Consider the following 25083-nt stretch of genomic DNA (forward strand, 5'->3'; position numbering starts at 1 on the left):
CAGACTCAGACTTATGGAATAGAATCTCTACAAGAAAGTATTGATTTATCGGTTGCTGAATGGAATGTTCATCAACAATGTTTATTGTTTAAATACAAAGGAATATGGTACATTCTTAGGAAATGCAAGGTGTACAAATCACACCTTATTCATAGGAAGAAAATATGCCATAACCAGTGTGTGTGTGTGTGTGTGTGTGTGTGTGTGTGTGTGTGTGTGTGTGTGTGTGTGTGTGTGTGTGTGTGTGTGTGTGTGTGTGTGTGTGTGTGTGTGTGTGTGTGTGTGTGTGTGTGTGTGTGTGTGTGTGTGTGTGTGTATGTGTGTGTGTGTTTGTGCATGTGTATTCAAGCCTTTGTGACCATCTCCAAACTCCCTCTCAGAATATCATTAGAAACCAGTTCCTTTCATCTCAATCAATCCCTCTACCATTTTCCTCTTACTCTGCCGTTCTCTGCAGGACATAAATAGCCAGGTGACTCCCCAGCCGATCAGTAACCCGGTGATACCAAGCACCACGGGCACCCACACAGGCATGGATGAGTCACACTGGGCCACAGGGCTTGGGGTGGTGGTGCCAGGGTTTGGGACAGGTGAGGTGGGGGTTACAGGTGGGCTTGGGAGGCTATTGACCTTAGTGAAGATGAAGGGTTGATCCTAAAGAAGAGAGCAAATGTCAGATTAAGGGAAACTAACATGAGAATAGATCTTGTTCTGCTACATTGTAAGAAGTAGCTTTCAGTAGGTGATATGACTGCTGCTCAACCAACACACTCAACAACCCACACGCACTGTCGAGTCAGCCAATGCAACGACTGACTTACTGATTGTCATTTCAGCAAACACCTGACCAAAGTTTTCCATAATAAAGGTTGTGTTCATGTTAACATACCTCAAAAGGACAGTTGATTTTTGTGCGGTCGTATGTGAAGTTGTTGTAGACTTGCTTCCTGCCCACAGGCTCCAACTGTAAAAACAAAACATTACCGCTGTCAGGCCACAAACCTACATAAACATGAAATACTATGGCCATAGCTCATGTGTTGTAACCTACATAATCATGAAATACTATGGCCATAGCTCATGTGTTGTAACCTACATAATCATGAAATACTATGGCCATAGCTCATGTGTTGTAACCTACATAAACATGAAATACTATGGCCATAGCTCATGTGTTGTAACCTACATAAACATGAAATACTATGGCCATAGCTCATGTGTTGTAACCTACATAAACATGAAATACTATGGCCATAGCTCATGTGTTGTAACCTACATAAACATGAAATACTATGGCCATAGCTCATGTGTTGTAACCTACATAAACATGAAATACTATGGCCATAGCTCATGTGTTGTAACCTACATAAACATGAAATACTATGGCCATAGCTCATGTGTTGTAACCTACATAAACATGAAATACTATGGCCATAGCTCATGTGTTGTAACCTACATAAACATGAAATACTATGGACATAGCGCATGTGTTGTGAGTTATGTCTCAGAGTGCACTCTATGCAGCCTGGTCCCAGATCTGTGGGTGCTGTCTTGACAACGACCAGAGGAGTTGGTAATGCAACAAGTGTTGAATTTCATGTTGTATAATTACACAAAATGTGATTAGTTCCATACCTGATATTTTGCATTCCACCACAAACAGATCTGGGACTGGACTAATCTCTAAGTGACTGTCCTCACCATGTTGTTCCAGAGAGCGATGGCCATCTCAGCGTGTGCTCGCTCACTGATGTGGAAACAGTCCACCGAGAAGAAACTCAAGTCAGGCTTCCCATCCTATGGAGACAAGAGAACAGTGTCAATGTGTGTGTGTGTGTGTGTGTGTGTGTGTGTGTGTGTGTGTGTGTGTGTGTGTGTGTGTGTGTGTGTGTGTGTGTGTGTGTGTGTGTGTGTGTGTGTGTGTGTGTCTGTGCTTGCATGTGTGCAGTTAAACCACACTCACCCCAATGAAAGGGACAAAGGCATTTCGGAAGTAGGGTTGTACGACGACAGTGAAGTCCTCTCGCCCATCATAGTGCCCCCCAGAGACCAGTCGCTCAGTCTCCATCTGGACAGAAGCACAGAGAGAGTAGAGATAACAAAGAGAGAATGTTAAGTATTGTAGAGTTATGTTGGATTGATCTGATCACATTGAATGCCTGTATCGTTACCTGTAGAACTCATGTATCTGTGAGTAACACACTTTACTCCACACATTGGAACATTGGCCAAGACCTTCCATACCAGTAACACATGACAATTCCTTATAGAGTTAAAATCCCAGTTGTTCAGAATGGTAGTTCAGACCCAGTTGAAGCTGCTGAGGGGAGGATGGCTCATAATAAGTGCTGGAACAGAGTAAATGGAATGGCATCAAACACATGGAAACCATGTGTTTGATGTATTTAATACCATTCCACTCCAGCCATTACCAGTTCTGTCTTACTATCCAGGTCTGTACCCAAACAATTTGAACTTCTACTTTTAAAAATCCACCTTTTCAGAAACAAGTCTCTCACCATTGCCGCTTGCCACCTTCTGCCCCCAGCTGTGCCCTGGACACCATATAGTGAATTGATTGCCCCCATCTATCTTCAGAGCTTGTGCTGCTAGGTGACCTAAACTGGGACATGCTTAACACCCCAGCCATCCTACAATCTAAGCTTGATGCCCTCAATCTCACACAAATGATCAATGAACCCACCAAGTACAACCCCAAACCCGTAAACACGGGCACCCTCCTAACCAACTTGCCCTCCAAATACACCTCTGCTGTTTTCAACCAAGATCTCAGCGATCACTGCCTCATTGCCTGTGTCCGTAATGGGTCTGCGGTCAAACGACCACCCCTCATCACTGTCAAACGCTCCCTAAAACACTTCCGCGAGCAGGCCTTTCTAATCGACCTGGCCCGGGTATCCTGGAAGGATATTGACCTCATCCCCTCAGTAGAGGATGCCTGGTTATTCTCTAAAAGTATCTTCCTCACCATCTTAAATAAGCATGCCTCATTCAATAAAAAAAAAAACAGGGACAGAAATAGCCCTTTATTCTCTCCAGACCTGACTGCCCTTGACCAGCACAAAAACATCCTGTGGCGTTCTGCATTAGCATCGAATAGCCCCCGTGATATGCAACTTTCAAGGGAGGTTAGGAACCAATATACACAGGCAGTTAGGAAAGCTAAGGCTAGCTTTTTCAAGCAGAAATTTGTATCCTGTAGCACAAACTCCAAAACGTTCTGGGACACTGTAAAGTCCATGGAGAATAAGAGCACATCCTCCCAGCTGCCCACTGCACTGAGGCTAGGAAACACTGTCACCACAGATAAATCTGTGATAATTGAGAATTTCAGTAAGCATTTTTCTACTGCTGGCCATGCTTTCCACCTGGCTACCCCTACCCCGGTCAAATGCCCTGCACCCCCCACAGCAACACGCCCAAGCCTCCCCCATCTCTCCTTCACCCAAATCCAGATAGCTGATGTTCTGAAAGAGCTGCAAAATCTGGACCGCTACAAATCAGCTGGATTAGACAATCTGGACCCTCTCTTTCTAAAATGATCTGCCAAAATTGTTGCAACGCCTACTACTAGCCTGTTCAACCTCTCTTTCGTATCGTCTGAGATTCCCAAAGATTGGAAAGCTGCCGCGGTCATCCCCTCTTCAAAGGGGGACACACTCTAGACCCAAACTGCTATAGACCTATATCTATCCTACCCTGCCTTTCTAAGGTCGTCGAAAGCCAAGTTAACAAACAGATCACCGAACATTTCGAATCCCACCGTAGCTTCTCCGCTATGCAATCTGGTTTCCGAGCTGGTCATGGGTGCACCTCAGCCACGCCCAAGGTCCTAAACAATATCATAACCGCCATCAATAAGAGACCTTACTGTGCAGCCGTATTCATCGACCTGGCCAAGGCTTTCGACTCTGTCAATCACCACATTCTTATCGGCAGACTCAACAGCCTTGGTTTCTCAAATGATTGCCTCGCCTGGTTCACCAACTACTTCTCTGATAGAGTTCAGTGTGTCAAATCGGAGGGGGGATCTCTGGATCTCCGAATCTCTGGCAGTCTCTATGGGGGTGCCACAGGGTTCAATTCTCGGGCCGACTCTCTTCTCTGTATACATCAATGATGTCGCTCTTGCTGCTGGTGATTCTCTGATCCACCTCTACGCAGATGACACCATTCTGTATACCTCTGGCCCTTCTTTGGACAATGTGTTAACTAACCTCCAGACGAGCTTCAATGCCATGCAACTCTCCTTCCATGGCCTCCAACTGCTCTTAAATGCAAGTAAAGCTAAACGCATGCTATTCAACCGATCGCTGCCCGCACTTGCCCGCCCGTCCAGCATCACTACTCTGGACAGTTCTGACTTAGAATATGTGGACAACTACAAATACCTAGGTGTCTGGTTAGACTGTAAACTATCCTTCCAGACTCACGTTAAGCATCTCCAATCCAAAATGAAATCTAGAATCGGCTTCCTATATCGCAACAAAGCATCCTTCACTCATGCTGCCAAACATACCCTCATAAAACTGACTATCTTACCGATCCTCGACTTTGGCGATGTCCTTTACAAAATAGCCTCCAACACTCTACTCAACAAATTGGATAGAGTCTATCACAGTGCCATCCGTTTTATCACCAAAGCCCCATATACTACCCACCACCGCGACCTGTACGCTCTCGTTGGCTGGCCCTCGCTTCATACTCGCCGCGAAACCCACTGGCTGCAGGTCCTCTACAAGTCTCTGCTAGGTAAAGCCCCGCCTTATCGCAGCTCACTGGTCACCATAGCAGCACCCACGCGTAGAACGCGCTCCAGCGGGTATATCTCACTAGTCGTTCCCAAAGCCAACACCTCCTTTGGGCGCCTTTCCTTCCAGTTCTCTGCTGCCAATGACTGGAACGAACTGCAAAAATCACTGAAGCTGGAGATTCATATCTCCCTCACTAGCTTTAAGCACCAGCTGTCAGAACATCTCACAGATCACTGCACCTGTACATAGCCCATCTGTAAATAGCCCATCCAACTACCTCATCCCCATACTGTATTTATTTATTTATCTTGCTCCTTTGCACCCCAGTATCTCTACTTGCACATACATCTTCTGCACATCTCCAATTCCAGTGTTTAATTACTATATTGTAATTACTTCGCCACCATGGCCTATTTATTGCCTTACCTCCCATATCCTACCTCATTTGCACACACTGTATATAGACTTTTTCTACTGTATTATTGACTGTTTATTCCATGTGTAACTCTGTGTTGTTGTATGTGTCAAACTGCTTTGCTTTATCTTGGCCAGGTCGCAGTGGTAAATGAGATCTTGTTCTCAACTAGCCTACCTGGTTAAATAAAGGTGATATATATATATATATATATATATATATATATATATATATATATATATATATATATATATATATATATATATATATATATATATATATTTAATGAGCCCGTCCTCCCCAATTAAGGTGCCACCAACCTCCTGTGTTCAGACCCTGCTCTGCACTTACCTGGTATTCCTGGTTGATCCGATTGACCTCTGTAAGCTCGGGAGAGTTCTCTTCAGGGTTGAAAAAGCAGGGGCAAGCATTTCTGTGCATAACAAAGACACTTGAATGGAAAACATTCACTAACGCTGTGAATATACACATTCTACAGGCATATGATGCAGTGGGTGTAGCTATCGTCTTCGTAGGGAAATGTGGAGTTTTCATACAAACCTCTGCATGAGGGTGCAGACCAGAGCGTCCTTAGTCACTCTCCTCAATGGATCCATCTCCAGAACCTCGACAACATTGACCATTAACCTCGGTACCTTAGAGAGAGATGGAGGGAAATGGCATGATATTTGGCTTAAGATCTTAAAATTCTGAAAATGATTCTGAAAAGCAAGCCTTCCATCACTAACTTCTTTGTACAGCATGTCCAAGCTCAACATCAGATGCTCACTGTAGTTCTTGGGTGTAAGATTGTTCTGTGTAAAGTAGAGCATAAAAAACACTTTAACACTATTTTTGGACACTACAACTATTAAAATTACAATAATTGTCCACGGTATGTTTGACTTTAAGATAAGAATACATACCTGGTCCATGCAATAATCACAAAGATCTCTGGCACCAACGAATAAGGTCACTAGCTTCCAATCATGTTCAAAATGCACCTTCTGTGTGCGTGTAAAGAGGGAGACAATGACAAGAGAGACATACTGTAGCTATAGATGATCATACCCTCATAATACAACAATATGTCATTATTCTTAGAAACTGAGTCCAGTATAACTATTCAAAACAGTGATAGAGTCATGGAAGAGGTGTGCATCCCAAACGGCACCCTGTCCCCTATGTAGTGCACTACTTTTAACCAGGACCTATGGTGCCCATAGAGCTCTGGTCAAAAGTAGGGCACTATGTAGGGAATAGGTGCCAATGGGACATAGACCAGTCTCACCTCGTCATCTTTCATGGCCTTGATGAGAGCTTGGACTTGAGCTGGGATCTCACTAGAAGAGACAAAGAAACGTTTGTTAAAACATAGTGTTTATTATGCCTTTGTTCAAATGAGAAGACAGGACAGGAGAAACTATTGGGGAGGTGATAATACTTAAAAAAGAGGATTGGAAATAGTGTTACTGGAAAAAGAGGACAGTGAGTGGATGAGGGCACAGAGAGGTCTAAGCTTATCTCTCTACTCACAAGGCCTTGGCTCCAGGCACCGCCATGTTGAAGCCACTATTCTGCAGGAAGCCTTGACCCTTGGAGAAGCCATAGAGAGAAGGGTTGAATTTCTTCAGGATGTCTGAGAGAGAGAGAGAGAGAGAGAAAAAAAAGTAGAGATGGAAAATAAGCAGACATTTCATTATCAAATGGTCCATTTTAGCTTTATTACAGAGAGAGCAATGCCAGCTGGATAAACCATGTTTCCTCTATGCAAGGTGGCTGCAGTCCAGAGGAATGTCATGAGATCATATGCTGAGACTGCCATCTTGTGGATGTATCTGTAAATGCTGAAAATCTACTGTCACAAAATCATTTGCACTGGTTATTCATTCACAGGAGGTTGCTGAGGGGAGAACAGCTCTTAATAAAGTCCAGAACGGAGCAAATGGAATGGCATCAAACACCTCGAAACCATGTATTTGATACCATTCCACTAATTCCGCTCCAGTCATTAACATGAGCCCGTTCTCCCCAATTAAGGTGCCACCAACCTCCTATGTATTCATTGCAGCCTTTCTCCAACAATGTTACAGAAATAGTCATATGTGAAGTTATGGCTCATTTGGATAATTTTAATGGACAGATAAGGTGAGCCAATAGGATGAGAGAGACAAGAGAAAACAGTGACTCACTTGGTAGTGTGGTGACAGTGTTCAAGGCTTGGTCTCCTCCGATGCTGCAGAAATACACACACATTTAGTCCATTTCCCTGTTGACCAGTGTTGAAACAATCTGGCAGTATCAATGTGCTCTGCAAGTGGTCCATAACATGTATGCTATGCATTTGGACTATGTTGGTGCATGATTTATTACAGAATGTATGTACAGTATTTTGAGTCTCATAGCAAAGGGTCTGAATATTTATGTAAATAAGGTTTTATGTCTAAAAACCTGTTTTTGCTTTGTCATTATGGAGATTTATGCGTGTAGATTTATGAGGGGGAAAAAACAATTTAATAACAACATTTGGAAAAAGTCAAGGGGTCTGAATACTTTCGGAATACACTGTACCTCCATGACACTCCTTTATACTGCGTGTTGAGCTGCAACACGTTCTTTGCCTTGGCTCCAACTGCTGCCTGCAAACAAATGACAACAAAGGCACATGAACAACCCACCATGTAAAGAATATGTCCTCTCAGCACAAAGGATAATATAAAAGTCTGACAGGCAAGTTTTGTTCTACACGCACACATGCACGGATGCAGGCACATGCATACACACACTTACAGTGTTTGAGTCTCCCAGTGCTGCCACCACCTTGATGTCTCCTGGTCGCAGCTTATGAACTGGGGACAGAGGCACAGATTGATCAATAAACACAAATACACTCCACTTCCCATAGTCCATAATGTTACAACATAGTTATCATACACTGCTATAATTTGTTGGGTTTTGACACCTATCTCAGACATGTAGTGTGATTGGACACCTATCTCAGACATGTAGTGTGATTGGACACCTATCTCAGACATGTAGTGTGATTGGACACCTATCTCAGACATATAGTGTGATTGGACACCTATCTCAGACATGTAGTGTGATTGGACACCTATCTCAGACATATAGTGTGATTGGACACCTATCTCAGACATATAGTGTGATTGGACACCTATCGCAGACATGTAGTGTTTATGTATAGAGGCTGTTGTCTTATACATAGACTTGAAATCACTGGCCACTTTAATAAACAGAACACTAGTCACTTTAATTATGTTTAAATATCTTGCAGTTCTAATCTCATATGGATATACTGTATTCTATACTATTCTAATGTATCGTAGTCTATGCCGCTATGACATTGCTCATCTATATATTTAAATATTCTTGATAACATTCCTTTACTTTGTGTGTATTGGGTATATGTTGTGAAATTGTTAGACATTACTTGTTACATAAAGTTGAAGTCTGAAGTTTACATACACCTTAGCCAAATACATTTAAACTCAGTTTTTCCACAATTCCTGACATTTAATCCCAATAAAAATTCCCTGTTTTAGGTCAGTTAGGATCACCACTTTATTTTAAGAGTGTGAAATGTCAGAATAATAGTAGAGAAAATTTTTTATTTCAGCTTTTACTTCTTTCATCACATTTCCAGTGGGTCAGAAGTTTACATACACTCAATTTGTATTTGGTAGCATTGCCTTTAAATTATTTAACTTGGGTCAAACGTTTAGAGTAGCCTTCCACAAGCTTCCCACAATAAGTTGAGTGAATTTTGGCCCATTCCTCCTGACAGAGCTGGTGTAACTGTCAGGTTGGTAGGCCTCCTTGCTCGCACACGCTTTTTCAGTTCTGCCCACAAATTTTCTACAGGATTGAGGTCAGGGCTTTGTGATGGCCACTCCAATGCCTTGACTTTGTTGTCCTTAAGCCATCTTGCCACAACTTTGGAAGTATGCTTGGGGTCATTGTCCATTTGGAAGACCCGTTTGCGACCAAGCTTTAACTTCCAGACTGATGTCTTGAGATGTTGCTTCAATATATCCACATAATTTTCCATCCTCATGAAGCCATCTATTTTGTGAAGTGCACCAGTCCCTCCTGCAGCAAAGCACCCTCACAACTTGATGCTGCCACCCCAGTGCTTCATGGTTGGGATGGTGTTCTTCAGCTTGCAAGCTTCCCCCTTTTTCCTTCAAACATAACGAAGGTCATTACGGCCAAACAGTTCTATTTTTGTTTCATCAGACCAGAGGACATTTCTCCAAAAAGTATGATCTTTGTCCCCATGTGCAGTTGCAAACCATAGTCGGGCTTTTTTATGGCGGTTTTGGAGCAGTGGCTTCTTCCTTGCTGAGCGGCCTTTCAGGTTATGTCAATATAGGACTCGTTTTACTGTGGATATAGATAATTTTGTACCTGTTTCTTCCAGCATCTTCACAAGGTCCTTTGCTGTTGTTCTGGGATTGATTTGCACTTTTCGCAAAGTGAAATAATCTGTAAACAATTATTGGCAAAATGACTTGTGTTATGCACAAAGTAGATGTCCTAACCGACTTGCCAAAACTATAGTTTGTTAACAAGAAATTTGTGGAGTGGTTGAAAAACGAGTTTTAATGACTCCAACCTAAGTGTATGTAAACTTCCGACTTCAACTGTATTACTGCACTGTCGGAGCTAGAAACACAAGCATTTCGCTAAACCCGCAATAATCATGTGTATGTGACCAATATAATTTGATTTGATTGGTCTGGTAAGGGGGTTGGACAGATGTCATGCAACCAGGTCATTGACCTTCCCTTAGCTTTGCACTTCCTCTTATGAAACCTTGTCATCTCTTAACACACTCACTCTCACCTGATGTAGGCACAGAGGTGGATGGAGCCAGGGCCACACAAGAGAAGTCACTTCCCCAGTTCTGGGAGAGACGACAGACAGACAGGCAAACCGACAGGCAGACAGGGAGACAGACAGACAGATCAAAGTGAGACAGTATTTTAACACATTTCCTTCATAAATGCAACCATACCTAAATTAATGATGAACACAGTTCAATGCCACCATACCTAAATTAATGATGAACATAGTTCTTTAATAACTGCTGTCATTATCCATTATCACTTGAAAGTATTAGCCTGGTCCACCTTATCAACACGTTTTACTAGAAGTCACAAAGATTTGAACCTCGGTGGGTGGCCTACCGTGATTGGTGGAGGTGTTGGGGTGGGTTCCTCATAGGTGTAATTGCTGTTGACATATGTCCGCACGAATGGTGAGGTCTTGGGGGAAGACAGAGATACATTTGAATAAGCTAAACATATAGTACTATCAACACTTTATATTCATTAACTGGCATATGTTCTTATCGCACTCTTCTTTGTAAAATCTCATGAGTGACCAAAATATAGTCAGTTAAGTTAATGGCATAAAGTGATGTGAAGACGACACAGTACTTCTGTAGTTGCTACAATTGTAAACATGTGGAGCCATAAGACTGTACCTTAGAGGGGCATTTCACAGGGATACCATCATCAAAGTACAGTTTGACAGTCTTCTTGCCCAGAGGCTCCAGCTAAGGGAAAACCAAGAGCAAGAAGAATGATTGGGAGGCCCTGGTGCACAACTGAGCAAGCGCACAAGGACATTAGAGTGTTTAGTTTGAGAAACACAAGTCCTCAACTGACAGCTTCATTAAATAGTACCTGCATAGTACTTGCAAAACACCAGTCTCAATGTCAACAGTGAAGAGGCGACTTCATATATTGTGACAGTGTCAAGAACTACAGGAAACGTATGATCTCTGTAATTGCAAACAAAGGTTTCTGTACCAAATATTAAGTTCTGCTTTTCTGATGTATCAAATACTTATGTCATGCAATAAAATGCAAATAAATTACTTAAAAATCATACAATGTGATTTTCTGGATTCTTGTTTTAGATTCCGTCTCTCACGGTTGAAGTGTACCTATGATAAAAATTACAGACCTCTACATGCTTTGTAAGTAGGAAAACCTGCAAAATCGGCAGTGTATCAAATACTTGTTCTCCCCACTGTATATGACATGTCACATGTATTTATGACATGTCAGGCTCTATATAATCTATCGATGGATATATTGTGACAGTGTTATTGAGTCTCACCATGTTATTCCAGAGAGCGCGGGCTATCAGAGTATGGGTCTTCTGACTGAGATGGAAGCAGTCAGGACTGAAGTAAGTACGGTCTGGACGTCCGTCCTGTGGGTGAGACAGAGTGGACAGTTTGAGTGTGTGTGTGTGAATGTGTGTGGCACTATGAAAGGGCATTGGAATCACACAGATTGATCAGTTAATCTATTGTTGATTCACAGTCAAGAGGAGTGACAATGCAGTGTGCCTAACCTCTGTCTGGGGAACGATGATGTCTCGTAGGAAAGGCTGCAGGACCACCGTGAAGTTGTTATGGGTGTCGTATCGTCCTGACTCCACAAGCTCATGCAGTCCACGCTGAAAGAGGTTAGTTTGTTTTTGTTATTGGTAATTAATCATCACGCACCATTGTATTTACCATAGTCAAGTATAATAGTGTGGTCCCACATGCACTGCAGAATTAGTCTTTGCCATACCTGATAATCTCTGTTCAGACCATTGAGTTGACGAAGTGCTTCAGAACCCTCCTTTGGCGAGATGACACAGGGACACAGAATACTGAAGGAGAGACACAAGATCAGGTGTTATTGATCTTCATTTCAGAGATCAGGTGTTATTGATCTTCATTTCAGAGATCAGGTGTTATTGATCTTCATTTCAGAGATCAGGTGTTATTGATCTTCATTTCAGAGATCAGGTGTTATTTATCTACATTTCAGAGATCAGGTGTTATTGATTTTCATTTCAGAGATCAGGTGTTATTGATCTTCATTTCAGAGATCAGGTGTTATTTATCTACATTTCAGAGATCCATTGGCACATTTCCCTGCATATGGCAAACATATGAAAGTGGTGGCTTGATGAGGAGGATTATAGATAGGCTGCATCTAGATTCAAAGTGTGCACTTGCACATTCCCCATCATGAATTTTACAATGGTGAAAACTCCTTCCAGCAAATGCTCTAGTTAGATTCTCCACCTGCAGGGACGGACACTTACTTGACAAGCCAGGTTGGGCACTTGAGATCTGCATTTAAGTCTGTGTGCATCTGTCTCAGGACGGGGATGTAGAGTGGCTCCACCAGATTGACCAGGACTCTAGGGACCTTAGGGGGGGAGACAGAGAGAGAGACCGAGAGATAGAGAGAGAGAGAGACAGAAAGTTTTTTTAATTGAAAAAAGTAATTGAAAACAGAGGAAAGTTTGTGCTATCTGATCTGTAAATGTAAGAAGGTGGAAAAGGGACAAATTCAGAGAAAAAACAGTGACACGCCTACCTGTTTATGAAGGTAATCCAGAGACTCACGAATGTGTCGCACATAGTTCTCAGTGGAGTAAAACAGCTGTGGGACAATAACAGGTAGTGACAGTCAGAGCAATGGAACATGCACATCCAGTACAGTATCACTGCAGACAGAGTTGTTAGAGAAGGTCACGATACAGAATGGTGTCGCATTGTATTGTAACGTATACACATCGTATTGGTACTCACAGAGCTGTAGCAGTGGTCACACATGTCATTGCCTCCAATGAACAAAGTGATCACTTTCCAGTCTTCTTGGAAATTAACAAGCTGTGTAAGAGGACATGTTCAGATAATATGAACTTGTGTATTATATCAATCTATGTGTGGTAGACAGTGGTGTTAAGTACAAATACTTGAAAGTACTACTTAATTCGTTCTTTGGGGTATCTGTACTTTACTTGACTATTTATTTATTTAACTTTTATTTCACTACATTCCTAAAGAAAATAATGTACTTTTTACTCTATACATTTTGCCTGACACCCAAAATTACTCATTACAATGTTGAATGCTTAGGAGGACAGGAAAATGGTCCAAAACACACTTATCAAGAGAACACGTGGTCATCCCAACTACCTCTCATCTGGCAGACTCACGAAACACAAATGCATTGTTTGTAAATCATGTTTGAGTGTTGCAATGTACCCCTGGCTATCCGTAAATTTAAAAAACAAGAAAATGTATTTATACTTTTACTTTCGATACTTAAGTATATTTTAGTAATTACATTTACTTTTGAAGTATATTTAGAACCAAATACTTTTAGACTTTTACTCAGGTAGTATTTTACTGGGTGACTTTCACTTTTACTTGAGTACATTTCTATTAAGGTATGTATACTTTTACTTAAGTATGACAATTGGGTACTTTTTCCACCAAGATTAAAATATAATTCAGGATAGTCTCTAACCGAGTCATTCTTCATCCTGGCAACCAATGCTCGCACTTGTTCTGGTATGTCTCTTCAAAACAAACACAGACAATCCAACATCACCATTCAGCAAATAAAAACAAAAAAACCTATTCAGTAAAATATAGTCAGTCAGTGAGGCAGGTATGTCTGGATAGAAAATGATCAAATGGATGGGTGATGAGACTTACTTGGCTTTTCCACCGGCCACAGCCTGGTTGAGGAAGGCCTGAGGGGTGTGCTCTTTGCCTTTACCAACTGAGAAGCCGGTCAGGGAGGGGTTAAACTGACGCAGGATATCTGAGCAGCAACACAAAAGAAAACAACACATCATTCCAACCTGGCCACATTGATCTGGGTAGCCCACATTGAACCACCAAAACCAGAAGCCATGGATTACAGGCAACATCCGCACTGAGATAAAGGGTAGATCTGCCGCTTTCAAGGAGCGGGACTCTAACCTGGAAGCTTATAAGAAATCCTGCTATGCCCTCCGACGAACCATCAAACAGGAAAAGGGTCAATACAGGACTAAGATCAAATTGTATTACACCGGCTCTGACGCTCGTCCCTATGTGGCAGGGCTTGCAAACGGTTACAGACTACAAAGGGAAGCACAGCCACGAGCTGCCCAGTGACATGAACCTACCAGACAAGCTAAATTACTTCTATGCTCGCTTCGAGGCAAGTAACACTGAAACATGCATGAGAGCACCAGCCGTTCCAGACGACTGTGTGATCACGCTCTCCGTAGCCGATGTAAGTAAGATCTTTCAACAGATCAACATTCACATTCGCAGGGCCAAACGGATTACCAGGGCGTGTACTCCGAGCATGCGCTGACCAACTGGCAAGTGTCTTCACTGACATTTTCAACCTGTCCCTGACTGAGTTTGTAATACCAACATGTTTCAAGTAGACCACCATAGTCCCTGTGCCCAAGAACACTAAGGTAACCTGCCTAAATGACTACCAACCCGTAGCACTCACGTCTGTAGTCATGAAGTGCTTTGAAAGGCTGGTCATGGCTCACATCAACACCATTATCCCAAAAACCCTAGACCCACTCCAATTTGCATACCGCATCAACAGCTGCACCATCGAGAGCATCCTGACTGGTTGCATCACTGCCTGGTATAGCAACTGCTCGGCCTCCGACCGCAAGGCACTACAGAGGATAGTGTGTACGGCCCAGTACATCACTGGGGCCAAGCTCCTGCCATCCAGGACCTCTATGTCAGGGGGTGTCAGAGGAAGGCCATAAAAATTGTCCAAGACTCCAGCCACCCTAGTCGTAGACCGTTCTCTCTGCTACCGCACAGCAAGCGGTACCGGAACGCCAAGTTGAGGTCCAAAAGGCTTCTTAACAGCTTCTACCCCCAAGCCATAAGACTCCTGAACAGCTAATCAAAGGGTTACCCAGACCCGTCTTTTACGCTGCTGCTACTCTCTGTTTATAATCTATGCATAGTCACTTTACCTACATGTACAGTACATATTAACAAAATTACCTCAACTAACCGGGCCCCCGCACATTGACTCTGTACCGGTTCCCCCTGTATATAGCCTCGCTTGTTATTTTAATGCTGCTGTTTAATTATTTGTTACTTTGATTTTTTTTAAATTACTTAACACTTATCTATTTCTATTAACTTCTTAAAGCATGTTTGGTTAAGGGCTTGTAAGTAAGCATTTCACTATAAGATCTACACATGTTGATTTGGCGCATGTGACAAATAAAATGTGATTTGATTTGATAATGATACACATAGGAGAACGGTATTTTACTTACTTAATGTACATGTGTAAATGTGAATTCCAGCATTTTATCAATATTTTGGCTACATTTTGGTAACATTTTGGCAACAATTTGGGTACATGAGCAGCCTGATAACTAAAACAAGATGACAACGGTAAAAAAAAGGAGACTCACTGGGAAGAGTGGTGACAGTGGTGAGGTTCTCGTCACCACCAACACTGAGAAACACAAAGACAGAATATAGACTGGTTAGGGATGCCAACCATATAGATTAGTGTTCACCTCTCCCAGGTAACACACCGCACAGAAAGATGAACTGACATTGACAATCCACTCTGTACAATTGTTTTATTACAGGGGTGATAAGGACCCACCTCCATGATAAACCCCGGTACTGCGTCGTAACATCCAGTAAGTTGTTAACACTGGATCCCGATCCGACACCGTTGCCCGCCTGCCGACCAGTCAAAGAGAGTGTTATAGATTATAGCAATAGCATGAGTTTAATAATACAGATAGAAATCACACATGATAAGTGACAGCCCTACAACTGGGTAATGTAGATTGGCTCACAGTATGTAAAGTAACTCAAACATGTACTACTACAGATAAAAGGTAAACAAGGAGTAGGTGACTTACTGTCAGAGAGTCTCCCACTGCAGCTACGACTTTGATATCGCCAGGCCGAAGGGCGTGAACTGTGAACGCATAGAAGATGGATCAGGTGATGAGAATGGCGTAAGGCAAACTTTATCCAGGTAGCCCTATCAGAAACCTGTTGACACCTACCTGTCCTTTCTCGAAAAGTTGAATGTTCCATAACTCAGTAATATCAGGGTACACTGCCTCTATTTCAACAAATAACTCTAAAAGCTGTATACTGTATATTGAGAGGATTCATCTTACCTGAGGTGGGTGTGGAGTTGGAAGGGCTATGGTCCTCGCAGGGCATATGAGTGCCCATGATCTGATGACAAGACACGCAGAGCACATCCAGAGTCATTACCATGTATAATGTGTACACAGACACCACAATGTGCAGGGCCCTACAGTACATCAGCCGTGATCAACAGGCCTGACAACAATAACTCACAGGGTCGAAAAGAGGAGAGAGCTCATTGGTGTGATCTGAGGGAGAGTTCCGCTCTGTTCTCAAGAAAGGCCAGTCCTATTGGAGAGACGGGGGGAGAGAGAAAGCGTGAGACAGAGAGAGATAAAGAGAGACAGAGAGGCGGACAGATGAATGTATAAAGGGTGGAAGATGAGGATCAGTAGGGTTAAATCATATCATTGACTGGGTGGTTCGAGCCCTGAATTCTGATTGGCTGACAGCCATGGTATATCAGACGGGTATGACAAAACATGTATTTTTACTGCTCTAATTATGTTTGTAAACAGTTTATAATAGCAATAAGGCACCCCGGGGGTTTGTGGTATATGGCCAATATACCACGGCTAAGGGCTGTGTCCAGGCATTCCACGTTGCGCCTATATTGGCCAAATATCACACCCCCTCGGTCTTATTGCTTAATCATACTATATTGTGTGTTGAGGTGTTCATCTAGAGTAGCTCGCTGTAATGGGATTATTTAAGATGAATAAAGTTCATATTTAATTTAGAGTGATCAACACAATGTTTAGCATATTTGGAATTTCTGTAATACACATACTTGCCAGTGTTCTATTTGTAAAACTCAAGGTGCAGGTTGATGTTCACTAGACTTGTTATGAATTATTGTCATATCTGATGATAGTAGTTGACGCCAGACTGGAGGTACAAGGACACACTGATTATTCAGTGTTGTATCGATGGCGTTCTATGAACACTTTCTGATTCTGTAGCAGCTAACAAAGTCACTATCTCTCAGGCTGGTGTTTATAGAACATCTGATTTGGATACAAAAGGCCCGTCTCCAAGAGGCCAGTTAGACATTTTCTCTGCATGTGTCTCCCTGTTACAACGTGTAATAAACCGGATAGATTTTTGATTGACTTGACCAATGATTGATCTCCTTTTTGTTCACCTGGAAATTCCTATTACACTCAGGTTTACACTCATATACTGTATGTACATTATATTCTATTAATCCCACAAATGTACTGTACGTGACAGATTTCAGGACTGGGTTCAAATAGTATTTGTTTTCTTTCAAATACTTTAGCTGCAGTTCATTGAGCTTGTCTGGTCCAATGGAACCAATGCATCTTCCCAAGTGCAAACCCCGCTCATCTGGCAGTCGACAGGCCCAGTTAAACGCGGAAAGTATTTGAAAGAAAAACAACCCCAGGTCAGGTATGTGTTGGAGGCTTGCCGCGCTCTCTCACTTCACTGGGGCATGGCACCAAGATGATCATATCATTGTTCTCCATGTTCTGCTGGCCTATGGTGGGCTGCAGCTGAAAAACAGAATTTAAAAAACAGAGTAAATTCTCCTTTGTTTGTCTCGACTAGGACTGAGAGCAGAGACAATGCGTGTGTTAGCAGCATGGGTAGTATATGGTGTGACTCACCAAGTTGGCCCACATCTGTACGGCTAGTTTGTCTGTGTGTAATGCACCCGCTCTGGGGGCAGCGCTCTGTACATAGATGAACATTTGTGTTACACACACACACATCAATAACAATTCAGCTCTGCATCACACAGTGAGAGTCACATTAATGTATAAAAAATTGGGGGAAGCTTCAATGGCTTGTCACTCACAATAAAGGAGGCTGGGTCTGCTGTGATGAAGGGGACATCCTGCAGTAGGACAGTGAAGTCATCTTTGTTGCTGTACCACTGCTTCTCCACCAGGTGTCCGTTAAGGGACTCCTACTGACCACCATGAAAAAGAGTTAGTAAAAAATGAACTATATACAATATACCTATTTAGCTGAAATGTTGGTCCACTAAATCCACAGCAAGGAGAGATGAGTGTGCAACTTTATTTTTCACTTGTATAGTCCCCTGTACTACAACCTCTTCTGTTCATATGTTGTTTATTCTATTTTGCAGTATGTCCTGTAAGGAGTTTTTATGATACCATTGTGTTTGGTTGAAATCAGACAATAAAATGCAATCTAATCTTATCTTATTTATATGGGGACAACAATATAAACCGGACATAGGTCAGGGATCGTCAACTAGATTCACCCGCGGGCCGATTTTTTTATAAGAGGATGGTTGGTGGGCCAGAACATCGTTACAAATCATTTGTAGACTGCAATTTGATTGCAAGAATCACAAACAGATATAATATTTGACAAAAACATGATAATTTCAAACCTTGCTTACATTTGTATACGATCACGTGTCTCTCTATTATGCGTGGGAATACTTGGGAACAGATTTCCAAAATGAAGTTAACTGGTAGGTTTTTTTTGTCCGACAATTTAGGGGTGGGGGAATAAAAACACAGTGGGGCCAAATTCGGCCCGTGGGCCGCCAGTTGGGGAACCCTGACATAGATGTTGGGGAGATAGGGGAGATCACATTGATGTAAGTTATGGATGTAAGACATTGATGATGTAAAACATAGATGTAAGACATTGATGATGTAAGACATCGATGATGTAAGACATTAATAATGTAAGACATTGATGATGTAAGACATTGATGATGTAAGACATTGGCGATGCAAGACATTGATGATGCAAGACATTGATGATGCAAGACATTGAACCTGCAGGACTTGAGTGAGCATGGCCCTCAGCAGTCTGAGTTCCCATTCATGTCTTTCCTCCATACATTGACACATCCTGTCAATAGACATATAAGCAATCAAACCAAACATCTACCAGCTAGTCACTATAGATTCACAGAATCGTTTAAAAATCCAGAAAATCGAATCTAATTATATTCGTTATGTACACAGTTTACAGCAGGTATAAAATATGCAGTGAAATGCTTGTGTGCTAGTACCCTTAACATAACAGTACAATAATCAATATAATTATTGCACTGCAATCAGTCAAATAAAATTAAAATAATAAACTCAGGGAATGAGTGCACTGACTGATTAAGAAGATATGCTATTGGTGGAGAGTATCACCTGTTCTGATGAACATATTCTCCATCCCACACTGCAACATTGACAATGGTCTGCTTCAACTGCAAATACATTATGAACAATCTTAATGATCACCTAAATTCATGTGCTGTAGCATCGCTAAGAGTGTCACACAAGTGTCCAAAACGCACCTGTGACTGTAGCACCTGCAGAGCAAGATCCACCTCCTGGACAGCAGCTGTGACAGTCTCGCTGAGCTGTATAGAAACAAACACACAACACTCACTCAAAGGAACGTAGCTAAAAACACTGTAGTGTCATGAAATGCAGACTTTCACTTAAATCCAGGCGTGTGATGTGAGTGTTTGGCTAATGACCTGGTCATGACATAAACAGAGCTCATCCACCTGGACGAATAGCATCACCAGCTTCCAGTCTGCGTCTAGATCAACGGCCTATTGGAGAGAAGTACAAGACACAGTCAGAGATGAAAACCAGTACAGGGAGGCTGTTAGGACAATGTGTTGGGTTATGTAGAAGGAGAGATACTAGAATACCTGGTTCCTCCTGAGGGTGAGAGACAGTTCCTTTGCCTGCTCCACAAGAGCTCTGCAAATGAATTAAACATTGTCTGAAATGCCATTTTTTCTTTCTTTCATGCTCTCACAGGGAGCTGAGTGTAGCTGTGGTTTACCTGTGCTGTGATGATTCAGAATACAGGTTTGTCTGACCAGGAAGACTACTGGTCATTGCAGGGTTAAACATGGTCAGCAGCTCTGAAGTGACAGAGAGAGGGGAGGAAGTTGCTTGATTATTAGTGAAATCAACATTGCATATGCACATTACTTAGCACATTAGTATGGGGTGAAAAAAGCACTATTAGAAATGGCTAACAGGTATTTACTATCAACTAACTCTGACAAAAAGGTAGAGTTAGTTGGTTCCTTATACAATAAAATAAATGGATGCACATGCAATCTGTTTGATGAGACAAGTATGGCATCTAGGGCTTTCTTTGTACTAACACAAAGTAAGTACCATATGAGTTGAGAGTACAGTATAATGCTCTATCGCTTTCATCTTTATTAATGTCCTTTTTCGATTGTGTGAGAGGTACAATAGTCTTTATCTCTTCCGTGTGAAATGCTTTCTGTGGAAATTGTTGGCAGCAAAGTTGCAATTTGGTGATTCTATCTTGGCTTATTGTTAGTGGTATCAGGGTTGGTCCTGATATCAGACCAATAACGATATCACACAGTAGTGGGAGGTTAACTTATATTAACCTCTTTTAAAACCAATTACTCTCAATGATACTAATTGATACTGCAGTAATCTACAATAACCTATTAGACATGGAAGACTGTTCAATAGTTACAGTAAGTTTTATAAGAGCAGGCCTGACAATCCCATTATCTCAAGTAGGTAACTAAACTGATTTAATTTCCCTCCAAATGCACACTCTTTTCAATGCTTTTATCCTTTTCAAGCACAATCTTATCTTCAAAAATGGTTAAAAGGCCTAAATTATGTCTGGTCATAGATTATCTGGATGAAATTAAATAAACGTTCAACTTACAGTTGAAGTGGGAAGTTTACATAGACTTAGGTTGGAGTCATTAAAACTCGTTTTTCAACCACTACACAAATTTCTTGTTAACAAACTATAGTTTTGGCAAGTCGGTTAGGACATCTACTTTGTGCATGACACAAGTAATTTTTCCAACAATTGTTTATAGACAGATTTATTTCACTTAATTCACTGTATCACAATTCCAGTGGGTCAGAAGTTTACAAATACTAAATTGACTGTGCCTTTAAACAGCTTGGAAAATTCCAGAAAATTATGTCATGGCTTTAGAAGCTTCTGATAGGCTAATTGACATAATTTGAGTCAATTGGAGGTGTACCTGTGGATGTATTTCAAGGCCTAACTTCAAACTCAGTGCCTCTTTGCTTGACATCATGGGAAAATCAAAAGAAACCTTCCAAGACCTCAGAAAAATAATTGTAGACCTCCACAAGTCTGATTCATTATTGGGAGCAATTTCCAAATGCCTGAAGGTACCACGTTCATCTGTACAAAAATTAGTACGCAAGTATAAACACCATGGGACCACGCAGCCGTCATACCGCTCAGGAAGGAGACGCATTCTGTCTCCTAGAGATGAACGTACTCTGGTGCAAAAAGTGCAAATCAATCCCAGAACAACAGAAAGCATCTTGTGAAGATGCTGGAGGAAACAGGTACAAAAGTATCTATATCCACAGTAAAACGAGTCCTATATTGACATAATTTGAAAGGCCGCTCACCAAGGAAGAAGCCACTGCTTCAAAACCGTCATTAAAAAAAGCCAGACTATGGTTTGCAACTGTACATGGGGACAAAGATCATACTTTTGGGGGAAATGTCCTCTGGTCTGATGAAACAAAATTAAAACTGTTTGGCCATGATGACCATCGTTATGTTTGGAGGAAAAAGGGGGATGCTTGCAAGCCGAAGACCACCATCCCAACCGAGAAGTACGCGGGTGGCAGCATGATGTTGTGTGGGCTCTTTGCTGCAGGAGGGACTAGTGCACTTCACAAAATCGATGGCTTCATGAGGATGGAAAATTATGTGGATATATTGAAGCAACATCTCAAGACATGAGTCAGGAAGTTAAATATTGGTTGCAAATGGTTCTTCAAATGGACAATGACCCCAAGCAAACTTCCAAAGTTGTGGCAAAATGGCTTAAGGACAACAAAGTCAAGGTATTGGAGTGGCCATCACAAAGCCCTGACCTCAATCCTAATTTGTGGGCAGAACTGAAAAAGCGTGTGTGAGCAAGGAGGCCTACAAACCAGACTCCGTTACACCAGCTCTGTCAGGAGGAATGGGACAAAATTCGCCCAACTTGTTGTGGGAAGCTTGTGGAAGGCTAATCTAAACGTTTGACCCAAGTTAAACAAGTTAAAGGCAATGCTATCAAATACTAATTGAGTGTATGTAAACTTCTGACCCACTGGGAATGTGATGAATGAACCAAAAGCTGAAATAAATCCTTCTCTCTACTATTATTCTGACATTTCACATTCTTAAAATAAAGTGGTGATCCTAACTGACCTAAGACAGGGAATTTTTACTTGGATTAAATGTCAGGAATTGTGAAAAACTGAGTTTAAATGTATTTGGCTAAAGGTGTATGTAAACTTCTGACTTCAACTGTATATATTTATACACATGATGAGGGTCAGATTGCAAATGGAGGAAATTTGGCATGGGGAGGAGGAGGATCTGTCAGCAGACCAACATGTCTTATCAACCAATCTTATCTCTTATCAACCAATCTTATCAACCAATCAAAGTGTGTTGTATTGAGATTTTATTTGACAGAGACTATCATTTTAGTGCTTAAGGTCACAGGAAATTGGCTACGTGGTAGGATTCTTTAGAATTTGTCAGCTATTTTTGTGTGTGTACTTGTGTGCGTGTCTGTGTCTGTGTCTGTCTGCCTGTCTGTCTGTGTTAATAGCCTGCGTTTGTTGTCTTCTGGTTCAGATAACTGATTTGATACATCAAGGAGCCCCTCAAACCCCCCAAGAATAGCAGGCTTACCGTGAAGTCTCAATAACACTCTGGACAGCTCACTGCTTCAGGGAGAGAGAAAAACAGAAGTCTGGAAAACCTTTCTGTGTTCACATTGAATCAGTGTGGTTTTATGTTTTATATAACCTTTATTTAACTAGGCAAGTCAGTTAAGAACAAATTCTTATTTACAATGACAGCCTACCCCAGCCAAACCCGGACCACACTGGGCCAATTGTACACCGCGCTATGGGACTACAAATTACGGCCGGATGTGATAGAACCTGGATTCGAACCAGGGACTGTAGTGACACTTCTTGCACGGAGATGCGGTGCCTTAGACCGCTGCACAACTTGGGAGCCCTGGTAGTGTCCCCTTATCTATCAAGGTTAGAGAAATTGATGTGTTGCTTACCTTTGTGTGTGGGGCAGTCCAATGGCCGAGAGCACAGCCACATCTGAGGGTCTGACACTGTGAGCTGGAGAGAAAGGAGTGAAATTAGGAGACCGCAAAAGACCACATTGGTTGATCGTTCAGGACAGCCAACTCAACTCAAAAAGGACTAAAGAGACTGAAGATAGATCTCTATATTCTAGGTGTCCAGATATAGAGCTGAATTAACCCAGACAGATCTCTATATTCTAGACGTCCACACATAGAACTGAATGAACGCAGATAGATCATGTCGGCTACAAGACCAAACCATATGGTTCTTAGATCAGTTAAGATGTACTTTACATCCTCAGCAGTCAAGCCATTGTATATCACTAATGACTGATTGTTAGTGAACACTCACCTGAGGACGGAAGGGACTCGGAGAGAGAGGTGTGGGTGCAAGGCATTGCAGAGGCTGGGAATAACAGAGGAGACATTACAGGTCACATACTATAGAGCAGGGTTCCACAATTATGAATGAACTCTCAAACATTATTCAAACATTTTGCTCAAAACTTGGGCGACCAAATAAAGTCACATGTGGGACCGAATTTGGTCCGAGAGCGACTTTATTTGGTCTCCCAAGTTTTCTGAGCAAAATGTTTTAATAATTTTTGTTGTTGGACATAAAAGACTGGAAAATCACCATAAAATCTGCTCAAAGTGATTAAAATAAGTATTCCCACACTTAAATAGAAAGACGTGATCATATCCCAAAGTAATCAAAGTTTGAAATTATTGTTTTTGTCAAATACTATATCCGTTTTGGATTCTAGCAGTCAATTTGCAGTGTACAAATTATTTATAACTACGTTTTTGCCCCTCGACCATCGGCTCAAGGAAAAATCGCCACACGTCTGAATGTAATTGGGGACCCCTGCTTTAGAGATGAATAAAGTATCTATTTATTCTCTCTCTATGTTACAAATACTGCCACAATGCATTCACGAATATGAGTTTAACACTGTAGTTTTTCAAAAATTTGCTCGCTTGAGTGTTATCTTCTGAGAAAAGAGAAACAGTTTTTAACAGAACACATTCAACAGGAATCCTCCCCTATGATGTTGTCATACAGTAGAAACAAGAGAGTTCATTGCCCCCTATGATGTTGCCATACAGCAGAAACAAGAGTTCATTGCCCCCTATGATGTTGCTATACAGTAGAAACAAGAGAGGGTTTAATTGACAAGGTCCCTAAGATATTACTTTATGACAATAATCACTACAGGAATACAACTTGACTCTACTTGCAAATGTTCTTCAATATCATTCCTGCAAACCTAAGACAAAAATACACTGATATTCTTCACTTTACCCAGTTACTATTATATGTAAAATAATCAGATCATTTGAATAGGCTATAGAAGTGTATAGAAACCTGTTGCCGTGGGGAACCCCAGCAAAGCTATAACCAGTAATGGAAGCATCCTTCGTCTGTCAATGTTTGTCCTCATATAGCCACCAGTTGTCTTCTGTCTGTCTGTCTTTCTGTTTGACTGTCTGTCTGTTTGTCTAACAGCTCCGCTGTCTTGGCGTATTGTCCATTACCGTCTTGCTTTCCTCTACCTTGCTGTTTGATGTGATTTACAGATATACCTGTCCATGGTAAAGCCCACACATCATGTATATGCATAGTGGGAGGGGTTGGGCTCACGTTCAAGGGAATGGATGGAAGAAAAAGAAAGCACGGACGAGAGAGAGAGAGAGCGAGAGAGAGGAGATAAAAGATGGGGGTTGCTTTTATGTTTGAGATTTATTTAATCACTGCACTACCTTTCATAAAACTGAC

The 25083-nt window shown here is 41.7% G+C and overlaps 1 protein-coding gene across 2 annotated transcripts; it reads right to left on the minus strand.

The window, feature by feature from the left end:
* Positions 1 to 288: 288 nt before the first annotated feature.
* Positions 289 to 24851, minus strand: LOC129825416 (phospholipase B1, membrane-associated-like). Of its 2 annotated transcripts, none has more exons than XM_055885510.1 (42): positions 24673 to 24851; positions 23656 to 23709; positions 23274 to 23337; positions 22889 to 22920; positions 19985 to 20066; positions 19848 to 19899; positions 19668 to 19745; positions 19482 to 19547; positions 19333 to 19391; positions 18964 to 19039; positions 18003 to 18113; positions 17812 to 17877; positions 17626 to 17697; positions 16394 to 16468; positions 16207 to 16267; positions 15940 to 15998; positions 15675 to 15754; positions 15475 to 15518; positions 13733 to 13841; positions 13542 to 13593; positions 12818 to 12898; positions 12603 to 12668; positions 12325 to 12431; positions 11802 to 11883; positions 11578 to 11682; positions 11338 to 11433; positions 10697 to 10768; positions 10398 to 10475; positions 10054 to 10114; positions 7981 to 8039; positions 7762 to 7829; positions 7383 to 7426; positions 6727 to 6829; positions 6482 to 6533; positions 6117 to 6197; positions 5940 to 6005; positions 5752 to 5846; positions 5542 to 5623; positions 1964 to 2068; positions 1702 to 1797; positions 890 to 964; positions 289 to 654 (listed from the first exon to the last, which is right to left on the minus strand). In XM_055885510.1, the coding sequence occupies exons 1-42, from the start codon at positions 24746 to 24748 to the stop codon at positions 388 to 390; spliced, it is 3309 nt and encodes a 1102-aa protein (XP_055741485.1). In that variant the 5' UTR covers positions 24749 to 24851; the 3' UTR covers positions 289 to 387. The 2 variants fall into 2 exon arrangements, with proteins under 2 accessions (XP_055741485.1, XP_055741484.1); XM_055885509.1 differs by having other exon boundaries at positions 22889 to 22923.
* Positions 24852 to 25083: the final 232 nt, after the last annotated feature.

This window comes from Salvelinus fontinalis, chromosome 27 (assembly GCF_029448725.1).
Source record: "Salvelinus fontinalis isolate EN_2023a chromosome 27, ASM2944872v1, whole genome shotgun sequence".
Classification (NCBI taxonomy): domain Eukaryota; kingdom Metazoa; phylum Chordata; class Actinopteri; order Salmoniformes; family Salmonidae; genus Salvelinus; species Salvelinus fontinalis.